Source organism: Solea solea, chromosome 12 (genome assembly GCF_958295425.1).
Source record: "Solea solea chromosome 12, fSolSol10.1, whole genome shotgun sequence".
NCBI classification, from domain to species: Eukaryota; Metazoa; Chordata; class Actinopteri; order Pleuronectiformes; family Soleidae; genus Solea; species Solea solea.
This window is the reverse complement of record NC_081145.1, coordinates 14,240,437-14,261,145: the sequence shown is the minus strand read 5'-3', so window position 1 is coordinate 14,261,145 and position 20,709 is coordinate 14,240,437. Positions and strand designations below refer to the sequence as shown.

The following is a 20,709-nucleotide window of genomic DNA, read 5'->3' as shown; positions in this document are numbered from 1 at the left end:
CAGAGAAACATTTAAGGTACTAACACGTGACGGTTTTCTCCTCAGTGCCGTGGCTTTATTCTCTACATTTCCTGTGTGACAAACAAAACACACATAAAAAAGCCTTTTTACATGGTTTAGCACTTATGCTGTTTGTAAGTGGGAGGATGGTTTTTCTTCATTTTCTTTTGCGTGATGAGGTATTGTTTACAACTCGTTACAGCGTTCTCTGCTTCATTTCCCATATGATTCACAGAGATGTGGTCGGCAAAATAATTGTGCATGCAATCTTTGTCTCACCGATCAAACCTGTGAACAAATGACTTGAGTGCAATTGTTATTGTGATAGAATGTAAAGTCTTAAGTCTTTTTTATTTCCTCATGAGAGCAGGTCTCTCTGAAACAATTCACAGTTAAAGAAACAAACTTTTTTTTCTCCCCCTTCGGTCCACTCATGTTATACACATAGTTTTGTTCTAAGATTTATTTGCATCCATTTCATTTAGTCATTTTCTTGTCTTTTTATTTCTTTTGCTTTTTCTCAGCACCGTATTGCACAAAAAGGATGATTTCACAATATTATTTGGCACTTCACTTTGTTTTCCAAGCTTGTATGTTACAAAAACAAGCATACGCCACTATACTTTTGTGTAATACCAGTTGAAGGACAAATTCAATAAACTTTGTCTGACAGAAAGTTGTGTCTCAACCTTAGGTTAACGGCTAACTCTGTGCCCCACACAGCAGACAGCAGATGCTGGAGTCATCTTTATTCATAGCCTGCATCTCTCATTCTTCAGTTCCACAGTGGAGCCATCAGGGGTGGGGGGGGCGGGGCTTGTGCAGACTCAAAAGCCTGATGGTGCTGCTGCAAGGGACAGAAAACAACAGAGACGGCAGAGAAGCAGCTTTGTGACTGGACTGTGTTCATGAGCGGAGCAGAGCAGCTGTAGGAGACGTGGGACCAGATGCTAGTTTATCACCAGCCCTGCATCTGACGAGCACCAAGGTAACATTTAAGCTGCTGTCACTTTGTTGCAACTTACTTTATGTGAAGTTTATGGTTGTGAAATGTGTGTTTTTGCATTTTAATTCGACATTCCTATTATTGAAACAAAGTCCATGCAGTTGTTATTGTCGCTCTCTTTCAGCCAAACACAATGTTTCACAATGGATACATTGCCCCAATTACCCCCATTTATCTGTAATCTTTTGCATAATCACAAGAACTTAACACTGTTATACCACCCAGTCTGGCACTGGTTTGTAATTTGTTCTCACTAAGTGTTTGGATCAGTAAAAAAAAAACAGATCAAGTGCACTTTTTTGTATTTCTAAACAGAAAGGGGAAAGTAGGCACAGCTCTGAAATGGAATGCTCCACAGCAAGCTGCAACATGTAGTTCAAATCTTAATCACTCCTGTCAGAAATTAACCTGGGTGTCTATGCACAGGGCTAGATTGTGGGTGAAAAGGAAGACGGTTTGCTGACCAGACCAGACTGAAGTGGTGTTTATCAAGGAGACAAAGCACATCAATGAAGACACCTGGCATGGCGGTGTTCAAACAACAGAGTGTGGATGATTTCTATGAAATTGGAGAGGAATTGGGAAGGTGAGTGTTCTTTAAGTTTCATTGTGAACAGTTAACACCCAAAAATACCCCCTCCCGTTTATGTGTGTGAGAATGAGCGTGGTCCCCCTGCAGTGGTCCACTTTAATGTGTGTGTGTATATGTAGGAATGCAAACAGATGGCCATTCATGTTAAAGCATGAAATGGGGAGTGTCACTTCACTGAGCTTAAGTAGGTTGAAGTTTACAGTGAGAGAGATAAAAAAAAAAAAGGTACTCCATGAAAACAGGCGGTGTCCCCTCCACAGTGAGTCCAGACTGATTTAAGAGTTGATTCTGGGCGGAGGCTCGATGTGTTGAAGGCAAAATGTGGAGAACTGAGGAGAGTTCAGTTCAGTTCATTTAGCCTGTGCAGGGCACACATCAAGGATACTGAGAGAACAGTCTCCCATGGGGAAACACATTTGAGGAAGTGAACAGGTTGGTTTGAGGAAACTGCAAATTGAGTTTGCACAGAAGCACAGGTTTGGCATGTGCGCCACATGTTAACAGACAAGAGCGGGCGTGGAGGGAAACAGGCCTGATCTGTGACACTTTACGAGTGGTCAAAATATTCACTCTGTGCACCAGTGTTTGCTGAGCTGACCGCTGAGCAGCTTTGTTGACACACCCTGACAGCACACAACAAGGTCTACTATGTAACATGTGGACTGCTCCAGCTGTGTGCACACACTTTTGTTTTTCTATTGTGTTGTGCATTAAAAAGAAATTCCTTTTCTGATTTCATCTGACAGTCACAACACGTATAATAATGTGATCCGCTTTGTGACATGGCGCCAACTATTAATGGTAAATGAGTTGCAAATACAAATGCTTCATAGAGTAGTTATGAGACTTTCATCAGTAAAGTGACAAGTTCCTGGAAAAGAGCTTATCTATTTACAAACGTACTGATTATTGTGGAAATCCTTTATTGATAACTAGTTATGTTAAATGAACACTTCCAACACCTTCCTGGTTAAATGAAGATCAAAGTGTTTTCTTTTTTTTCCCCACATTAGCAACACATCAGTAAATCACATAATTGGAAGGCAATGCAAGTGGAATAGCTGAAAGTCTAATGTGCAAATGTGTCTCTGTGCTGTCGAGCTTTTGCCTGAGACGAGGGCTTCGTGCATGTTGAGCACCACGGTCGTGAGAGACAGAAACTAACACTGACTGTGGTTAAAAGCCGCAGGTGGTTGTGACTGACGCGCAAAGACAGGATGCCTCTGAAAATGTTATCAGTAATTCAAGGAGGATTTGTTATTTGTTGTGACATGTTTATAGAGGGTCTTGGGGGGGCCACCCTCAGTTTGTGAGAGCAATCGTGGGTTGAGACCTCGTTCCACTGACCACTACAGTGGAACTGTTTCTTTATCGTCCTCTCAAGTTTGCTGGAAAAGTTTGACGATTGGGGGGCCCAGAAAGTGGTCGATGTGTAATGTTTCAGTAGTGTTCCATGTCCAATGGAACTGTTGAGCCACCCCCCCCCCCCCCCCCAAAGGAAATTCAATTCATCACATCATCACTCCGTTTGCTGACAGACTTTAATGTCACAGAAGTCCACACACACAGTCGCACACGTTGTTTCTTTCCACTGGTGATGGAAAGTTTTCAGTAAAGTGATCTCTAAAGTAACCCTTTGCTTGAGATGTGTGAGGCATTCGCTGACGAGTGTAAACGTCCCAGCGTCTGATTGATGACACTGATGCTGACATGCAGTGGGAAGTGTGTCTCAATGTGAGCGCACAGCTGCCAGCGAACCTCCCTGGTGAGAGACTGGTGAACCCGGGTGAACTTTTATGTAAGTGACCGTTAAGGCAAAGGTGGTGAGCTATGTGAACGCTAACCTGTCAACAACAGATTTGTACTCGGCCATGTTTGGTCGTGACCCACACCGTGTTTGGTCTGAGAGGGTTTTTTTTTACGTGTGTTTGCTGGATGTTGTAACTGATGTTAACACTTACTGTTGCTTAGTCATTGTCAAGTAAAGACAAGAATTTCACAGGATGCTCGTTCGAATAGGAAGAGCCATTGTCTTTGCGTTCCTGAACAGAAATAAAAGGCTTGTAAACTTCCTTCAACTTGTGGTATTTTCTAGTCTTGATGACCACTCACAGCTGCTTTACCCTACAGTTCTGCCATTCACCCACTCACACAGCTCATCTATGCGCAGCACATTTCTTCTATCACTCCTCTGACATGCTCTACGTGTGCATCCAGGTGATTAAATGACTCTGGTTGTTAGTTTGGTTCAGCATCTCAACAAAAGGACAGATTAGAAAGAGGCATTCATGTTCCCCAGAAGCTGAATCCCGTTCTCCTAACTTTGACACTGAATGGGACATTTTTCCTTTATATAATTATTCCAGAACCACCGACATTTTTGGCTGGATTGCTATGACACTGACGCATATACTGCACGTGTCCCCTAATCACTGTGGGGTGATCACATGACGATTAAAATAGCACCATGATTCAATACTTCTAAATCTACAAAACTAACATTTCCATCCGCTTTTTATTTTATTTGTACCACTCAAATTTCAGATTCCTAGAAATCCCCGGAACATTAATGCAGGAGGAAATGAATGGAAGTGGAACGTTTTTAATTTGCATGAAAAGATGCACGATACAGGCAGCAGTGTGTTAGTGACAGAATTTCTCCCTAAGAGATTTACTGCACATACTGTGCATGTTGAGGCTCCGCAAAGCACATAGTCAGCTCTCAGAGGAACCACGTCCCTGCTGTCGAGGGAACTAAAATGTTTTTATTCAGTGGGGCCGGAATGAGGGAATTCCATGTGGATCTCTTGGACATTCCAAGAGTTCTCATTCGACAGAGGTCACAACATGACTGTCAGCAAATACCACGCTACACCAGAGATGCCTTGTTGACATTGAGCCACTTTAAAACCAGGAATCTACAGCACGCCTCTCATCTCATCATGAGTTTTAGGCCATAAATCTTGACATATCTTCCTGGAGGTAGTACAACAGAACGTTTTGGTTTGAGCTGCCTCCCACTTGATACTCAGTTTTCAGACGATAAAGGTAGTTAGGGACAGGGCTTGGCCAATTATGAGTCTGGCTTTCATTGTCATCGCAGCCCTTGAGGTTGTTCAGAAGAGAAATGTGTTTAAATATTGGGCTGGCGCCACTTGTCCGAGCATTCCTCCAACCTTGGCTGTGCATAATAACCTTCAGCTGTTGAAGTGGAAACTCTGCGGAGAGACGGTTCTTTCAGGTCCACTGTGGCCGGCTTACAGCTAAGACAGTCGGCACGCCTGGCCCGCTTTGGAATACCACTCCCAGCATCACTGCTCTCTCTCTGCTGTTACTCTACACTAAGTAACAACACTGAAGTGAAGCCCCATGTCCCTCCACTGACATTTGTGTTGTGCCCTGACATGGTGGCGCAGTGGTTAGCACTGTTGCCTCACAGCAAGAAGGTGCTGGGTTCAATTCCTGGTCTGGGACCTTTCTGTGTGGAGTTTGCATGTTCTCCCCATGTCTGCATGGGTTTCCCCCCCCCAGGCTCTCCGGTTTCCTCCCACCATTAAAACATGTTAGAATGTTAGTTCCATTCGGTCAGGTTGGTCCCTTGTGGCAGCGGCTCTGATCAACCCTCCATCTGACTTCACCATTTCGTTGTGCAATACCAGTTGTTGTATAATGACAATAAAGATCCTTTCCTTTCTTACATTTGGGTTACAACCATCAACGGGGGGGATGGGGGGGCTTTTCTGCTCGGCTCACTCTTGCTTAACAGGCAAATGTCAGGACACTGTTGCTGCTCCTGCCATGTGACTGTTCCTCCCCTCAGGCTGCTCGGTGTCTGTTTGTGCATGTGGACTTCATTGGATGACTTGCCCTTCTCCTCCTCCTCCTCCTCCTCCTCCTCCTCCTCCCCACAGTTGAGTCATCTTTAACATTGTTAGACGTCTCAGAGGTGTAGAGAGACCCTGTGAATGCAACAGCAATAGAGGAAGCTTTTGGGATTCCTTGTTACACTGCTTCATCACCCCACCCTTCCTGTTGTTATTTTACCTCTGCAGCTGAAAGCTTGGCCCTTCTGTTATGGTGCACATGCCTTCCCCATACGCTCTCATCCTATTTCTCTCCTGCATTCTCCACGGAGACATATTTCCACCTCAGTCTAATGTTATTGATGGTTTGTTGCCCTGATAGAATTAAAATAATACCTGATGGTGCTTTGCAGCTGACTACTGCTCTCACGCAAACACGTTCATTATTCTTCTTCATTGACACACTAGTTAATTACACTTGTATGACGTTGACCCTCCAGTTTCGATTCACTATCTACTGTAGCTTTGCATGGTCTAAAAAAACAGAACAAAGCTAAAAAAAAAACCCCCACACATCTGTAATTTCAAATATAATAGAAAGCTTTGTGTTTTCAGAGGAGCTGCTCCCACATGTGACTGTCAACCTGAATAAGCACAGCCCAGGGTGTGTCTGCAAAGAGCAAACTGTCTCACCCGTCCGTACACTAATGTGGTTAAGGTTAAAAAGTTGCTTTATGATGTTTGCTTCATCTAATCTGCTTGTTTGTTGTAAGATGAGCTGGAGGTATCTCTGTGTCAACTCTCTCTGAAAGTGGAAAACAGTCAGGTGAAATGAGTACAGCAGGAGCATAGACTGGATATAGAAATGGACATAGTTTTCAAAGTTGCTAAACAAATTCCCATTTTGAAACCTTGCATCACCTGCAAAAAATCAAACTAATATCCACTCATGTGCCGTGCTTTATTGTCTATTTACCTCTAAATGGGACCATAATTCACAAAATTGATGTTGTTCTCTATTGAAAAAGAGCTGAAATTAGCAATTTAGACCATTCACTATTTAGGCAAATGTTTACTGATGTTATAAATCAAGTGAGATGTAGGCTCATTTTCTCATGGACTCCCATTCAAGCAGAGTTCTTTTTGCAGCTAGAGGAGTGGCCCCCTGGTGGATAACTGCTATTTCCATCCTGAAGACTCAGTTCGTCTTTCATCCGGCACTCCTCCTTTCCCCTCATCCTTTCTTTCCACTCATCTGCCTCAAAAGGCACTTCCTTTCTCCCCAGCAGCAGCAGCAGCAGCAGCACAGAGGAGGCAGGTGGAGAAAGCGCCTGTGAGCCAAGCTATTCTTAGCCCACTAAACACCACCAGGGTGATAGAGGACACAGAGTGGACAGCTTCTCACTGGCGCCCTGGAATCACTTTGTGGACAGTTCTATCCAAAATATATGAAATGCCTGCCAGTTACTATCTCTCTCTTCCTCTGCGTGTCCCTTCACAGTGTCTAAAAATAAAAGGTGTCTGCTGTGATGCAGAATATTTGATGGATAATTTCACGCAACCACAAGCTCTAATATTTCATCCAACCGCATATTCAAAGTGCATCCGTCCTTACACACAGAGGACAGCTTTGCCGTCTCTGACAATACCCTCATGTCTGTCCGTTGCCTATTTGTGACCAGATCAGTGACTAAGAGGTCACGTATTGAGTGAGCAGATAGCTGCACAGCAGCAGGAATCCTGCAGGCGAGAGCTTCAGGAGTGGTAGAAGTGCTGGTCTGATAATGAGACTCAGTTATGAGTGAAATGCCTCTATAGTGATGTCAGAGCGAGGGGTAATACCTGAGGTGAAGTGTTGCACAACAATAATTGTATTAGACTGACTCGCTAACACGAGAGCACAATGAAAAGTGAAACAATCATCCAACTGAGGGATGGGTCTTGGAGCAACACCTCTGTTGTGAAATATTCCGAGTCTTTGGGATTTTTTTTCCCCCCCTCTGGGCCGATCCCTTGAGGATGGCGAGAAATTTGGCCGGAATGTTGCTTAAGTGGGAGGACGGCAGCTCTGTCCACACTGCTGGTCTGTCTCATTGTGTGATTGTTCTTTGTCTGGACAGGAAACAGGAAGTGATGAACGACGTCGCAATATTTCAGCGAGTTTTGACACACGTCTTCCTCTCTGGAATCTGTCTTCACCTGCAGCTGTATCCTGTTGTTAGTGGTTGAGAATTTAACTTTAATTTAAGTAGTGTGTGACATCTAGGGGGAATTGATTGGCTTTGGAGTAAATATTGGTTTTGGCCATCGGAACTAAAGCTAAAGCAAGGCTCTTGCATAAAGTTCCGATGGCCAAAACCAATTTTGAATAAAAAAACGACATTCTTTCTGGTATGTGAAGGTCACCGTAGTTCCGACGAGCAGTCTCACCATAAGATGTCACTGAGTCTAACACACGGTTGTTGAACGTGACACCAAAGCTCAATACGAGTGAAGGATATTTGCTGATTTGAATCACTATGCCATGAGCAGTCTTATTGTTTTCTGTCTGTGTGTCTGCAGTGGCCAGTTTGCAGTGGTGAAGCGCTGCATAGAGAAGACCACGGGCAACGAATACGCGGCCAAGTTCATCAAGAAGCGCCAGAGTCGGTCCAGCAGACGCGGCGTGAGGAGAGAGGAGATTGAGAGGGAAGTGAGCATCCTGCAGGAACTCCAGCACGCCAATGTCATATCCCTGCACGACGTGTTCGAGAACCGCACAGACGTGGTGCTGATCCTGGAACTGTGAGTCACTGTGCGATCTGACAACACGTCGGAGTATCTGCCATGCTGAAGGAACACATTACACCAGTGTTACACTTTAAAACAGTGAGACAATGAAATGCCTATGTGACCATGGCGATGTTATGTCATCCTTTAGACACTCATATTATTTTACATAACAGCATTTTCCCCGCCAAAGTGTAATATTTCTACATTTAACCACAGTCACACACAGTCAGGCCGTTCAACATGTTTATCTGGAAATCATTTATCGTTTCTCCTGCAGTCACACAAAGAGAGAGAAATATTGTCTTAATATAAAACCAAAATATGGTTGCAGTGCCTTTAAAGTTTGTGGTCATGGCTGGTAAATCCTTGATTCTAATCTGGGCGTTAACTGCCCACAGAAGGTACTTTTTTAGACCTTTGTTTGCTGAAAACCTTTGGCCACAGTCACGTGTGCCAGAAAGAACTGAATGTCTCTCACTGAGTCAATAATGCTTGTGTCCATTGAGTGCCTGGGAACATGGAGGTCCCCAATTAGGACTGACTGAAAGCTCAGTCCAATTAAAGTATGGGTGAACTGACAGCGAGCTGCGGCGTCACACACTGAGCGTCATTCACCTCTCGGTCTATTATGTTTTCTTTGTCTGATTATGAAAGAAAATCATGCGTGTGGGACACCAGCTGGTCAGAGGATGATTTAAAACATTTGCGGAGCCACAACAAGTAAACATACAGCAATGTCAGGCATCCCGGTCCGGTCTGTCACATTTCTGAGAACACACTTTAGATTAGAGTCAAGAGAGCCCAGATTACTTTAGTCACTGAGTGTCTCTATGTGTGTGTGTGTGTGTGTGTGTGTGTGTGTGTGTGTTTCAGGGTCTCTGGAGGAGAGTTGTTTGATTTCCTGGCTCAGAAGGAGACTCTCAGTGAAGAGGAGGCCACTCAGTTTATCAAACAGGTCCTCGACGGAGTCCTGTACCTCCACACCAAGAGGATCGCACATTTTGATCTAAAGGTACCACATCCGTGGCAACCGTCACACCTTAAACTGTTTTTCACCTTATAATTCTTCACTTACGCTGTACCCGTGAGGAGACACTGTTGTTGTATATGAATAAATAAACAGGTATCTACATTATCTACATGTCAGCAGACGCTTGCTTTTCTGAATCGTGTATCCTTCCTGTTTCTTCTGGCTAAGATCCAGACTGTGAGATACAAACACCACGAGGTTATCGCCTCACTCTCAGAGAGCAGTGTCACTGCCGCTGCTGCTGCTGCTGCTGCTGCTCTCTGAAAGTCTTGTGTTTGTACAGCAGTGGCTCCTCTTCGCGCTGCACAAAGAGTTTAAACACAAATTCCTGGATGTATTTGCCTGGAAACTAGAGGTAGATGTCATATAAGACGAATAACTACATCTTTTCCTTTAATGCTCACACAAACGGCAGCTTAAATCAGGTAACCTGTGTCATTTATTGTTCTGTATGTATTAACCAATCTTGGCACGAGAGGAAATCTGCTGACAAACACAGGTGTCTGTTTTTTTTTCTTGTTTGTTTTTTTTAACCTCAGCCTGAAAACATAATGCTGCTGGACAGGAACATTCCTCTTCCCCGCATCAAACTCATAGACTTCGGACTTGCACACAGAATAGAAACTGGGACAGAATTTAAAAACATTTTTGGGACTCCTGAATTTGTCGGTAAGCGTTTTCGGACACTTGCAGATGAGTCTTGGTGTTTGGCCTGTTTGTGATGTGGATATCTATTTTCAGCCCCAGAGATAGTCAACTATGAGCCACTGGGATTGGAGGCAGACATGTGGTAAGATCCTTTAATTACATCTGACTCTGCTGCCTCTCATACAACCGGCTGCCGTGGATTAACCTTGTGCTGTTATTCACAGGAGCATCGGAGTCATCACATATATACTGTAAGTTTGCACGATTCGTGACTGTGATTGGGAATGTCGGTGTACCCAAAGAGATTATCGAGGAAGGTCTTAGTCAGAGTGTGAATGCGTGTGCTGTTGTTTCAGTTTGAGCGGCGCGTCGCCCTTCCTCGGTGACTCGAAGCAGGAAACGCTGGGAAACGTCTCTGCAATGAACTACCAGTTCGATGAAGAATTCTTCAGTAATACAAGTGAGCTTGCCAAGAGCTTCATCAGGCAGCTCCTGGAGAAGGACACAAGGTAAACAGCTGAAAGCCAAAGGTCATGCCTGACAATCCATGTACAAAGCCTAGGTTTAGAGGTTTCACTGCCATAAATCATAGTCACATAAAATGTGTGAGTGTGATCCAGATGAGAGTGGGATTACGGACAATCCACAGAATTCCAGATCAAAGAGTTGAGCTCATGTGTTGTTGGTATACAATTTGATACACTAAACAAGTTCATCTGAATAAACCTTATTTACACACAAAACCTGATTACCTCAGGCAACACATTGTGTCATGGCGGTCTTTTTGGTACAACGCGATCCTCTTCATGCTGCGTATTTTCCTTAACATAATTGAGGGACTTCCCAGAAGCCAAACATTCCCGTGAAAGTTACATGAGTCGGAAAACACATTCCTGAGAGTTTCACGTCCTGATGTTTGACTGACTAACTCTCTCGGTCCCCCAGTGGAGCTATTTGGGTTGGCTGTGTTTACTCAACTGCTGTTTCTCACTGCGATGTGTTTCTCCCATCGTTTCAGGAAACGGTTGACCATACGAGATGCCCTCAACCATCCCTGGATTAAGGTAATGCACCTCATGTATTGTGGCATGTTGTTGGTATTCTGAATAACTCCGGCTATCAGCATTCCACACACACACACACACACACAGCAGTTAACGTGTACAAAAAAGACACATAAGTTCCAGGACACTGAAGTTTTTGTACCACTTCTTGTTTCTGTTACTGCAAAACACACAAAGTGTTGCAACCCTGGGAACATTTTATCACCTGTCAACACATGTAGTCTTTTTGTCCATCATCATCATCATCATTCACGCACCGAAGATGAAGCAACATCTCACTAACTGTGTTTTAATGGCATGGACGTTTATCAAATCTGTCATAGCACAGAGGTTCACTCCAGTGTTGTCTTCATCCAGCATGAAACCAGGAGACTAAACACACTCAACAGGAATGTCTGCCATTTTTTTTTTGGGGTGCTCTTAACGACCATGGCTCACACTGTAGGGTCACATACTAATCCTACAGTACCGTGTCTGCTGGGATTTTCACCACTGCATGCGTGTCAGAGACAATGAGACATCCTCTCACTCAGTGTCCTTCCTCCACCCTTCTGTCTGAAGTCCTGCGGCCACGCGGTGGAGGAGAGCGCCGAGAAGAAAGCTGAGCAGCTGAAGACAAAGCGTCTGAAGGAGTACACCATCCAATTGCATTCCAGTATGCCCCAGAACAACACGTATGTCAACTTTGAGCGCTTTGCCCATGTGGTCGAAGACATTAGCCTGATGGAGACAGGGCTGTCAAAGGTGGCCGGAGCCCATCACACTCTCCAGGGAGACATAGAGGCTCTGCTCTCCATCTACAACGACAAGGAGGCCTGGTACAAGGAGGAGAGCGAGACTGCAAGGAAGCAGCTCTCCCAGGTCCGGTACGAGTATCGCAAAGTGGAGGCCACCAGGAGGCTGCTGCAGGACGACATTAAGGCTGTGGACGCCAGTCTGGAGAACATCAGTGGGAAGTACAACCAGAGGCAGAGCCGGCTGGACGCTCTGAGGCAGGAGCTGAACTCTGAGGTACAGCGGCTGCAAGAAGTGATGAGCTCTCTGCATCCAGACGGATCCAGTGACAGCATCTACAGCGGCGGGCTGACCGTGGATGTGAAGCAGGCACTGAAGGAGCTACTGTGTCAGTCCTGCAGAGGGGAACTGTGTGCCGAGGTCAAACAACCGCTCAGCGAGTCTGGTTAACAGCCACAGACTCTAAAGTTCTTAACACGTTTGTGACGATTAGAAAATGTGTTAAATACACAGTGTTTTATTAATTTTTTTTAGAATCGCAAACATTTGAATGTATATGTTTATTTGCTTTCTTGACCAGAGATAGATGATGGATACCAGTGGTACTGTATGTCTGTTAGACCTTAATATTTCATGAACAAGTAATTAAGCACATTGGTTTGAACATAATGAATTATACTAAACTTAAAGTGATAATAACATATGTTGATTACACCTATGCACTGTCCTTATGATTAGGTTTGGTGGCTTTAAAGAAAAAACATTTAATGATATTTATGAATGTTTTTACTTTGTCTTTTACAGATAAAGTCACACGATCAAATGAATGTAGACGTTTATCTCATTGATTTATTTTATTCATTCAAGTCTTTGGTTTTTTGTTACAATGTTATTGTTTGTTATTTGTAAAGTAATTTGTAGTCAAATGATTCATAGTATTTTTATATATTCAGTTAGGCACTTTTAATGAAGGTTGCATTTATTTATTTGCTTTTTTATAAAGTGTTTTATTGCTTTCTTGAAGATGTTATGAGACATGTGCAGACAAGAAAAAACATCTATGACAAGATTTATCATAGATGTGTTTATCAGTGTTTCCTTTCTTTACCAGTGTTTTGTTTTATTCGCACCTCAACTGCTATATGACATGCCTCACACTTTTGGTCTCATTTGCACACTGATATTTGTCAGAATCACTGAAATAAATGTTTATTATTTATTATATTTCCAAAAGTCAGTTTGTTTCCTTGTTATATGTCAGATTGTATAATGACACCCAGATTAGCATTCGGTTTCTGGACTTGATTAAAAGATTTGAGATCAACACTCTGCCGTCTTATTCCCTCGATGTGTCTCTGCAGCCTCTGAATCCCAGGCAGGCCATGGTGAAGAGGTTGTCAGTGGTAAACTTGGAGAACTTTAGGAGACAGTATGCCAGACGCAGGTGGAAGGTAAAGTGCAATATTCACAGCATTGCTGGATTATTTACCCTCTATATACAACTTCACCACTTTGATGAAGTTGAATTGGTCTTGATTCTTTTTTTTAAATCTGTTCAACAGTTGTCCTTCAGAATTGTGGCTCTGTGCAACCACTTAACGCGGATCATGAAGAAGGGCCAAAAGCTGCCTGAGCAGGAAGGGGTAGGAACGCCACACCACTGTCATAAAACTGACATCACCCGAGAAATGGCAGAGAAACATCTGCATTTACAAGGCCAATGCTGACGTGACTCCTATAGAGGGAGAAGCTGAAGGGGAAAAAGTCTGTCAATCTTTACACCATAGCAAACAGTGAACAGCATTCCTGAACTGCATGAACTGTTGCTGTAACAAACTTGAAATGTGTATCCTTCCTGAATATGTCTTTTCTAATCTATAGTTCAGTTTTATTCTGACACCTGAACCTCAACCGTTCAGCTGCTGACAACTATTCAGCTTGTTACTTCTTGTGGAAAATCACACTCGCCCACGATAGCACAAGGTGTTTGTGACAAACGAGGCATAATGATGCTAGTTGATACACTCAGTTACTTTCAATTGGCAAAGAAGAAACAAAGAAAGAAAGTAAGAAAGAAAGAAAATGCCTCTTCTTTTAAATTACAGCAGATGTTTTTTAGTCGCATACTGAATATTTTCATACCACTCTACTACATTTTCTGTAATGCAGTGGATCTCACCACTAGTTTAAGCAGAAAACACAAAAGAACAATATGTGAATCCTTAAATGTTCTCAATTCTCTCCATAGATCATATATCATTGACCACAATAACAACAGCTGTTTCTGAATTCAAACACTAGTTATATTTTTATATATATATATTTTCTTTCAGAGAGATTGTGAAAGTGACCAGGAAGAAGACATCCTGAAGAGAAGACCGAGGACCAGAAAGAGAAGCAGCACTTCCTGAAAGTGACAAACAGCACACTGAACATGTTCGGGTGATGTTTTCCGGTTGCAGCACAGTGACTCGGCGTGTTTCTCATGCTCACTATGCAGTGGACATTCTCATAAAGAGCCAGTCACAGAATCGGCCTAAACAATGGCAGGTTATGCAACATTTTTTTTTTTTATTGGTCAAGGCAACTTTGTTTGACATTTTCACCCATTAAAAAGCAGATGTTACACTTCTAAATTCAAATGACAACCAATTATTGTTATGTCAGAGAAGCGAGAAGTCAGCGTTAACACATACACATGAACATCGGCAGCTTCCCCTAACGAGGTCAGTCTTACAAGTTCCTCCGCCGCTGTTTAAACGTCCGAGCATTGAGACGCAGTTCAATTCTTTTCTTTGTGTTGTTGGTGTAAGTGTGTGAGAATCTAAAAGAGGTGAACTGTCCACAGGGTTGACAAATGAAAGGGTTTAGTTGTGCTTACAGTACAGCCATGTCTGTGTAAACACACTGTTTATTGTTAGTTTCCACATCAACAATGATTCCCTGCAACTCTTCCATACAAAGCTAACTGTGTATTGATTTGATTATAGGAGATATTTGGATTTCAGTAAAAAATCCTGTCAAATGGGGAAGTTGCTCATTTTATGACATCTATAGTTAAAAAAAAAAGAGGAAACAAATGAAAAAATGTTTATAAATACTTTACGTGCTGCAAATTCCGATGTTGAATATTTTTGATGGATATGCGTCTTCTTGATATTCTTGAAAAATATTTATGGTGTAAATAAATACACATCACTGTAAGCCAAATGTCTTAAGTTCAGTCCTATTTCCACCACACAAACCCTTATTTCTGTTTAATTGTATGTATTGTAAATTTTGCTTTGGTGTAATAAATTAATGAACATGACTTTGTTTGAGTCTTTGTATTTTTTTAAATGCAATAGAGTCATTTTAATGTAAGAAACTTAAATACTGGTCTCTATTGTAATCGGCGATATTATTATTACCCGTGATTCTGCTCTCAGTGAGTTATGATCTACACCATGAGACTAAGAACATGCTGTGGACATTGGCTGTTCTTACATATGTCAGTGGAACTTGGCTGCAAACACATTATTGATTCTCTGAACATTACTGGACACCAAATGTGTAACAGTACACTTCTACCAGTTTTTATTCTGGACACTGTTCAAATATTTGGTCTCACAACAGTGATGTTGTTTGGACCCAGTTGGGTTGAAAGAGATTAGAGGGATGATGTGACCTGAACTAAATACTTTTCTGGCAGTGACACTATCTAGGCCAATTCCACACAGACAGCGAGAAAGGAGCCATAATCAACAAGTGGGTCAGAAGAAAAGCCTGCGAACAATTGAACAATATGTTAAAGCATTAAAGGCCAAGACAAGCTGACCTTTAAAGTGATAGTTCACCCTTTTTTGAGGTACTGACACGTGGGCGCTCACTCTTGATGGAAAACATGGCTGTTATGAAAGGGATCACCTTATAAAATATACAGTTAAATAACTTGATCCCATAGGCTATACTTACTGTCATGAGTAACCTTTGCAAATGGAAACTTTAGGTTTTGGGTCTGTTTGTAAACCACTCCCACTGCACTGACACAGCACACAGGAATTCAGTATATAAAATGTGTTATTTTGCAAGTTCAGTGTCCGTCCTTCATTTTGGATTAATCTAAGAGATGCATACTTATTTACATACATGCCAAATGAGCGTATACAAGCTATAAATTCTTATTTTAGGGCAGTGAGCTTGTTTACAAAGCAACATAAACTTCACTTTTGCAGATAGGAAAGGCTTTCAAAAACCGAGATGAAGTGGGACACATGTTACAATATCGTAGATTTAAGCAAGTGTAGATTTTATTGGATGAATCATGTGCTAATATCTGTATTTCCTTGTGTCCCTGCTGACCAGCCACGTTTTCAGTGGAGAGTGAGTGTCTGCATTCCAGGCTGTGGATCTTGGCCATGGCATTGCGAAGGCAAAGTCAATGCTGAACCTGCAGAAACCTGAACTGTCCCTTTAATGTTAAGTATGTGTTTGATTCCTCCTGTCTGATAAATATCATTTGAAAATCACAGCACTGGCAAAAACAGGATAGAGCAGGGGCAACAAAAAAAAAAGCTCCTCCATAGTGACTGAATCAGCAGGCTGGGAATTGGTCCTGATGAGATAATCGTAGTAATAACAGGGTATAAGGTTAAAATGTGAAATGTTATAAATATTTTTTCATATTCCAGCATCTGTGCAGACTCAGTAGGCAGGGAAAGAGGGGAAGAATATCAGTTCAGGCTGAGGAAAAACTGCTCAAAAGAGGGAATTGCTCACTGGATGTTGACTTCAAACAGACTGTTAAACCTTTTCTGCAGTGGTGATGGCTCGATGGTGAGCAGGTGTGTTGATTCCAAATGAGGTGCAGACGAGCAGTGTGAAGGGGAAAGGGAGAAGCAGGGAGAGACTGACATAAGCAAAACACACCAGTCATTCAAAATGTGCATAAACAAAAACAGATTAAAACCGATAATATCACACCGATGGATTCTCAAGTCCTTATGTGAGCACAGACACACACTGAGCCGTGACTCTTTCGTGCACACTTACATGTACAGTAGTCTGTTTCTGTTAAATGACAACACATGCATTACTGGCATGAGATCAGATCACTGTCACTCGCCTGTATTCAGGTTTGATGGAGTCTATCTCCAGGCAGGGGACTGTGAATATTTCAGCCATGACGTCTCACTGAAATATGATCTCTTTGTCTTTTTGTCGTCGGTATAGAGAGTGAAGTGACGGGCCTTCCAGTCATCAATGCTGCGTCTGAAGCATCTCATGTGAGTCACTGCTGGTATGTTGGGATCAAATGTGTGGTCGGAGCAGCGAGTTATTGGGATCATGAGATTCCAGCAGACTTACAGTGAAATGACCCCGAGTGTTCACAAGGACAAATAAGGTGTGCTGTCAGAAACACTACGTGAGTGTGTGTAAGATGAAACCCGTGTCCTTCATTAGCAGAGATACAGACGTCTGTGAAGCATGTCAGACTGTGATATGCCATGAGACAGGTACAATGTTTTACTGTAAGTCATGCCAATGACTGGCTGTGGTAACGTCCAGAATAATAAGCCCGTGCTCCAGGGAGCTCAGTGATACTGGATCAACATTATTAAATATCTAAAGATATTTCTGCAGCAATAGTAATGACTCACTATCTCAGGGTATTTGAATTGATTTAATTGCATGGAAACTGAGAATGCAGTGACACTGAGGTGAGATGCTTTTACTTTTATAGCACTGCCACCTAGTGGTCAATGCACTGAATCAATTGTTGTTTTTTTTAAGGCTGGCAGTGTTCCTGGCACTCACGTGGATATGGGATTGTCTGTAAAAACAACTCAGATCTGCAAAGGTCCTATCTGGTGACATACAGGCCATAAAAAATATGATTCACAACCACAGGACAGCACAATTTAAGGCAGGTGTGTAAAACCTTAGTGCTCATACAACACAGATCTGTGCTGCAGATGGTAAATTGCTGTGACAATAATACACCACTCCTTATCTGGACATCCTGGGTGTTTATAGGCCACATAGTCAGGCTTTAAATAATGTGTTTTGTTCCGTCTTCTTATGCGTTGTTGAGTCAATTTATGATTCATTTCATATCACATTGTTAATAGTGATATAAAGTGGCAATAATTGTGCAGAAGTCATAAAATAGACCAAGTGAGCCAAGTGAACTTTGAACTGTGACATATTTCCAAATTGTTCAGATTTTTAACATTTTGAATGCTTTTTTTGCTCAGGTGTGTTTATATAGTTGGTGAAAATTAAAACAAATGTTTCATCGGATTGCCTAGGTTGTGCTGGAAAAAGGATGTAAGACACACTGCACTGCACATTCTTATACCTCTGTATATACTGTATGTTTAAACATAGTAATGAAAAAAAAAGCAGCCGAAATGCTCTGTGTTCCCAGGGTTACAGTTCATAAATGCAACAAACTATCATTCTTTTAGCTTTATATGCATTGTAAATCTGTAAAAAATATTTTTTATATACGTGTTATTATCTTCATTTTATGCTCAAGATTAATTTTATTTGGGTGGAGAGGGGACAGAAAAAAGTCATAGTATAGTATGTTGTCCAAAATCACTCCAAAAAGTCATAGTATAGTATGTCTTCCAAAATTTGACAAAAAGTCATAGTATAGTATGTCGTCAGAATTCGGTCAAAAACGTCATAGTATAGTATGTCATCCAAATTCAGTCAAAAAAGTCATAGTATAGTATGTCGTCCAAAATCTGTCAAAAGCGGCATAGTATAGTATGTCGTTCGAAATCGGTCAAAAACGTCATAGTATAGTATGTCGTCCAAAATCGGTCAAAAACGTCATAGAATAGTATGTCGTCCAAAATCGGTCAAAAACGTCATAGTATAGTATGTCGTCCAAAATCCGTCAAAAAAGTCATAGTATCGTATGTCGTCCAAAATCCGTCAAAAAGTTGTAGTATAGTATGTCGTCAAAAACGTGACAAAAAAGTCATAGTTTAGCATGTCGTCCAAAATCGGTCAAAAATGTCATAGTATAGTATGTCGTCCAAAATCCGTCAAAAAAGTTGTAGTATAGTATGTCGTCAAAAACGTGACAAAAAAGTCATAGTATAGTATGTCGTCCAAAATCCGTCAAAAAAGTCATTGTATAGCATGTCGTCCAAAATCGGTCAAAAACGTCATAGTATATATAGTATGTCGTCCAAAATCGGTCAAAAAAGTCATAGTATAGTATGTCTTCCAAATTCAGTCAAAAAAGTCATGGTATAGTATGTCGTCCAAAATATGTCAAAAAAGTCATAGTATAGTATGTCGTCCAAAATCCGTCAAAAAAGTTGTAGTATAGTATGTCGTCAAAAACGTGACAAAAAAGTCATAGTATAGTATGTTACCCAAAATCAGTCAAAAATGTCATTGTATAGTATGTCATCCAAAATCCGTCATAAAAGTCATAGTATCGTATGTCGTTCAAAATCCGTCAAAAATGTTGTAGTATAGTATGTCTTCAAAAACGTGACAAAAAAGTCATTGTATAGCATGTCGTCCAACATCGGTCAAAAATGTCATAGTATAGTATGTCGTCCAAAATCCGTCAAAAAAGTCATAGTATAGTATGTCGCCCAAAATCAGTCAAAAATGTCATAGTATAGTATGTCGTCCAAAATCGGTCAAAAAAGTCATTGTATAGCATGTCGTCCAAAATCGGTCAAAAATGTCATAGTATAGTATGTCATCCAAAACCCGTCAAAAAAGTCATAGTATCGTATGTCGTCCAAAATCCGTCAAAAATGTTGTAGTATAGTATGTCGTCAAAAACGTGACAAAAAAGTCATTGTATAGCATGTCGTCCAAAATCGGTCAAAAATGTCATAGTATAGTATGTTGTCCAAAATCGGTCAAAAACGTCATAGTATAGTATGTCGTCCAAAATCGGTCAAAAAAGTCATAGTATAGTATGTCGTCCAAAATCGGTCAAAAAAGTCATATTATAGTATGTCGTCCAAAATCGGTCAAAAATGTCATAGTATAGCATGTCGTCCAAAATCGGTCAAAAATGTCATAGTATAGTATGTCGTCCAAAATCTGTCAAAAATGTCATAGTATAGTATGTCATCCAAAATCCGTCAAAAAAGTCATAGTATTGTATGTCGTCCAAAATCCGTCAAAAATGTTGTAGTACAGTATGTTGTCAAAAACGTGACAAAAAAGTCATTGTATAGCATGTCGTCCAAAATCGGTCAAAAATGTCATAGTATAGTATGTCGTCCAAAATCCGTCAAAAAAGTCATAGTATAATATGTCGCCCAAAATCAGTCAAAAATGTCATAGTATAGTATGTCGTCCAAAATCGGTCAAAAATGTCATAGTATATAGTATGTCATCCAAAACCCGTCAAAAAAGTCATAGTATCGTATGTCGTCCAAAATCCGTCAAAAATGTTGTAGTATAGTATGTCGTCAAAAATGTGACAAAAAAGTCATTGTATAGTATGTCGTCCAAAATCTATCAAAAATGTCATAGTATAGTATGTCGTCCAAAATCTGTCAAAAGCGGCATAGTATAGTATGTCGTTCGAAATCGGTCAAAAACGTCATAGTATAGTATGTCATCCAAAATCGGTCAAAAACGTCATAGTATAAAATGTCGTCCAAAATCGGTCAAAAAAGTCATAGTATAGTATGTCATCCAAATTCAGTCAAAAACGTCATAGTATAAAATGTCGTCCAAAATCGGTCAAAAAAGTCATAGTATAGTATGTCGTCGAAAATCGGTCAAAAAAGTCATATTATAGTATGTCTTCCAAAATCGGTCAAAAGCGGCATAGTATAGTATGTCGTCCAAAATCGGTCAAAAAAGTCATAGTATAGTATGTCGTCCACAATCGGTCGAAAACGTCATAGTATAGTATGTCATCCAAAATTGGTCAAAAAAGTCATAGTATAGCATGTCGTCCAAAATCCGTCAAAAATGTCATAGTATAGTATGTCGTCCAAAATCTGTCAAAAGCGGCATAGTATAGTATGTCGTTCGCAATCGGTCAAAAAAGTCATTGTATAGTATGTCGTCCAAAATCA

At 41.3% G+C, this 20,709-nt stretch overlaps 1 protein-coding gene across 2 annotated transcripts; it reads left to right on the top strand.

The window, feature by feature from the left end:
• The first annotated feature begins 849 nt into the window (after window positions 1-849).
• Window positions 850-14,960, top strand: dapk2b (death-associated protein kinase 2b). 2 transcript variants are annotated; one of them, XM_058646391.1, is made up of 12 exons: window positions 850-988; window positions 1,433-1,592; window positions 7,964-8,185; window positions 9,047-9,185; window positions 9,743-9,872; window positions 9,945-9,993; window positions 10,076-10,102; window positions 10,208-10,360; window positions 10,870-10,915; window positions 13,012-13,101; window positions 13,213-13,293; window positions 13,984-14,960. In XM_058646391.1, the coding sequence occupies exons 2-12, from the start codon at window positions 1,516-1,518 to the stop codon at window positions 14,059-14,061; spliced, it is 1,092 nt and encodes a 363-aa protein (XP_058502374.1). In that variant the 5' UTR covers window positions 850-988; window positions 1,433-1,515; the 3' UTR covers window positions 14,062-14,960. The 2 variants fall into 2 exon arrangements, with proteins under 2 accessions (XP_058502374.1, XP_058502373.1); XM_058646390.1 differs by lacking the exons at window positions 13,012-13,101; window positions 13,213-13,293; window positions 13,984-14,960 and adding an exon at window positions 11,477-13,002.
• Window positions 14,961-20,709: the final 5,749 nt, after the last annotated feature.

Excerpts from the sequence above, each read along its gene's own strand:
- dapk2b (XM_058646390.1), top strand. The coding sequence starts at position 1,516 with ATGAAGACACCTGGCATGGCGGTGTTCAAACAACAGAGTGTGGATGAT. Across the intron at positions 1,593-7,963 it reads ATTGGAGAGGAATTGGGAAG|TGGCCAGTTTGCAGTGGTGA; the intron begins GTGAGTGTTCTT and ends GTGTGTCTGCAG. Across the intron at positions 9,186-9,742 it reads TCGCACATTTTGATCTAAAG|CCTGAAAACATAATGCTGCT; the intron begins GTACCACATCCG and ends TTTTAACCTCAG.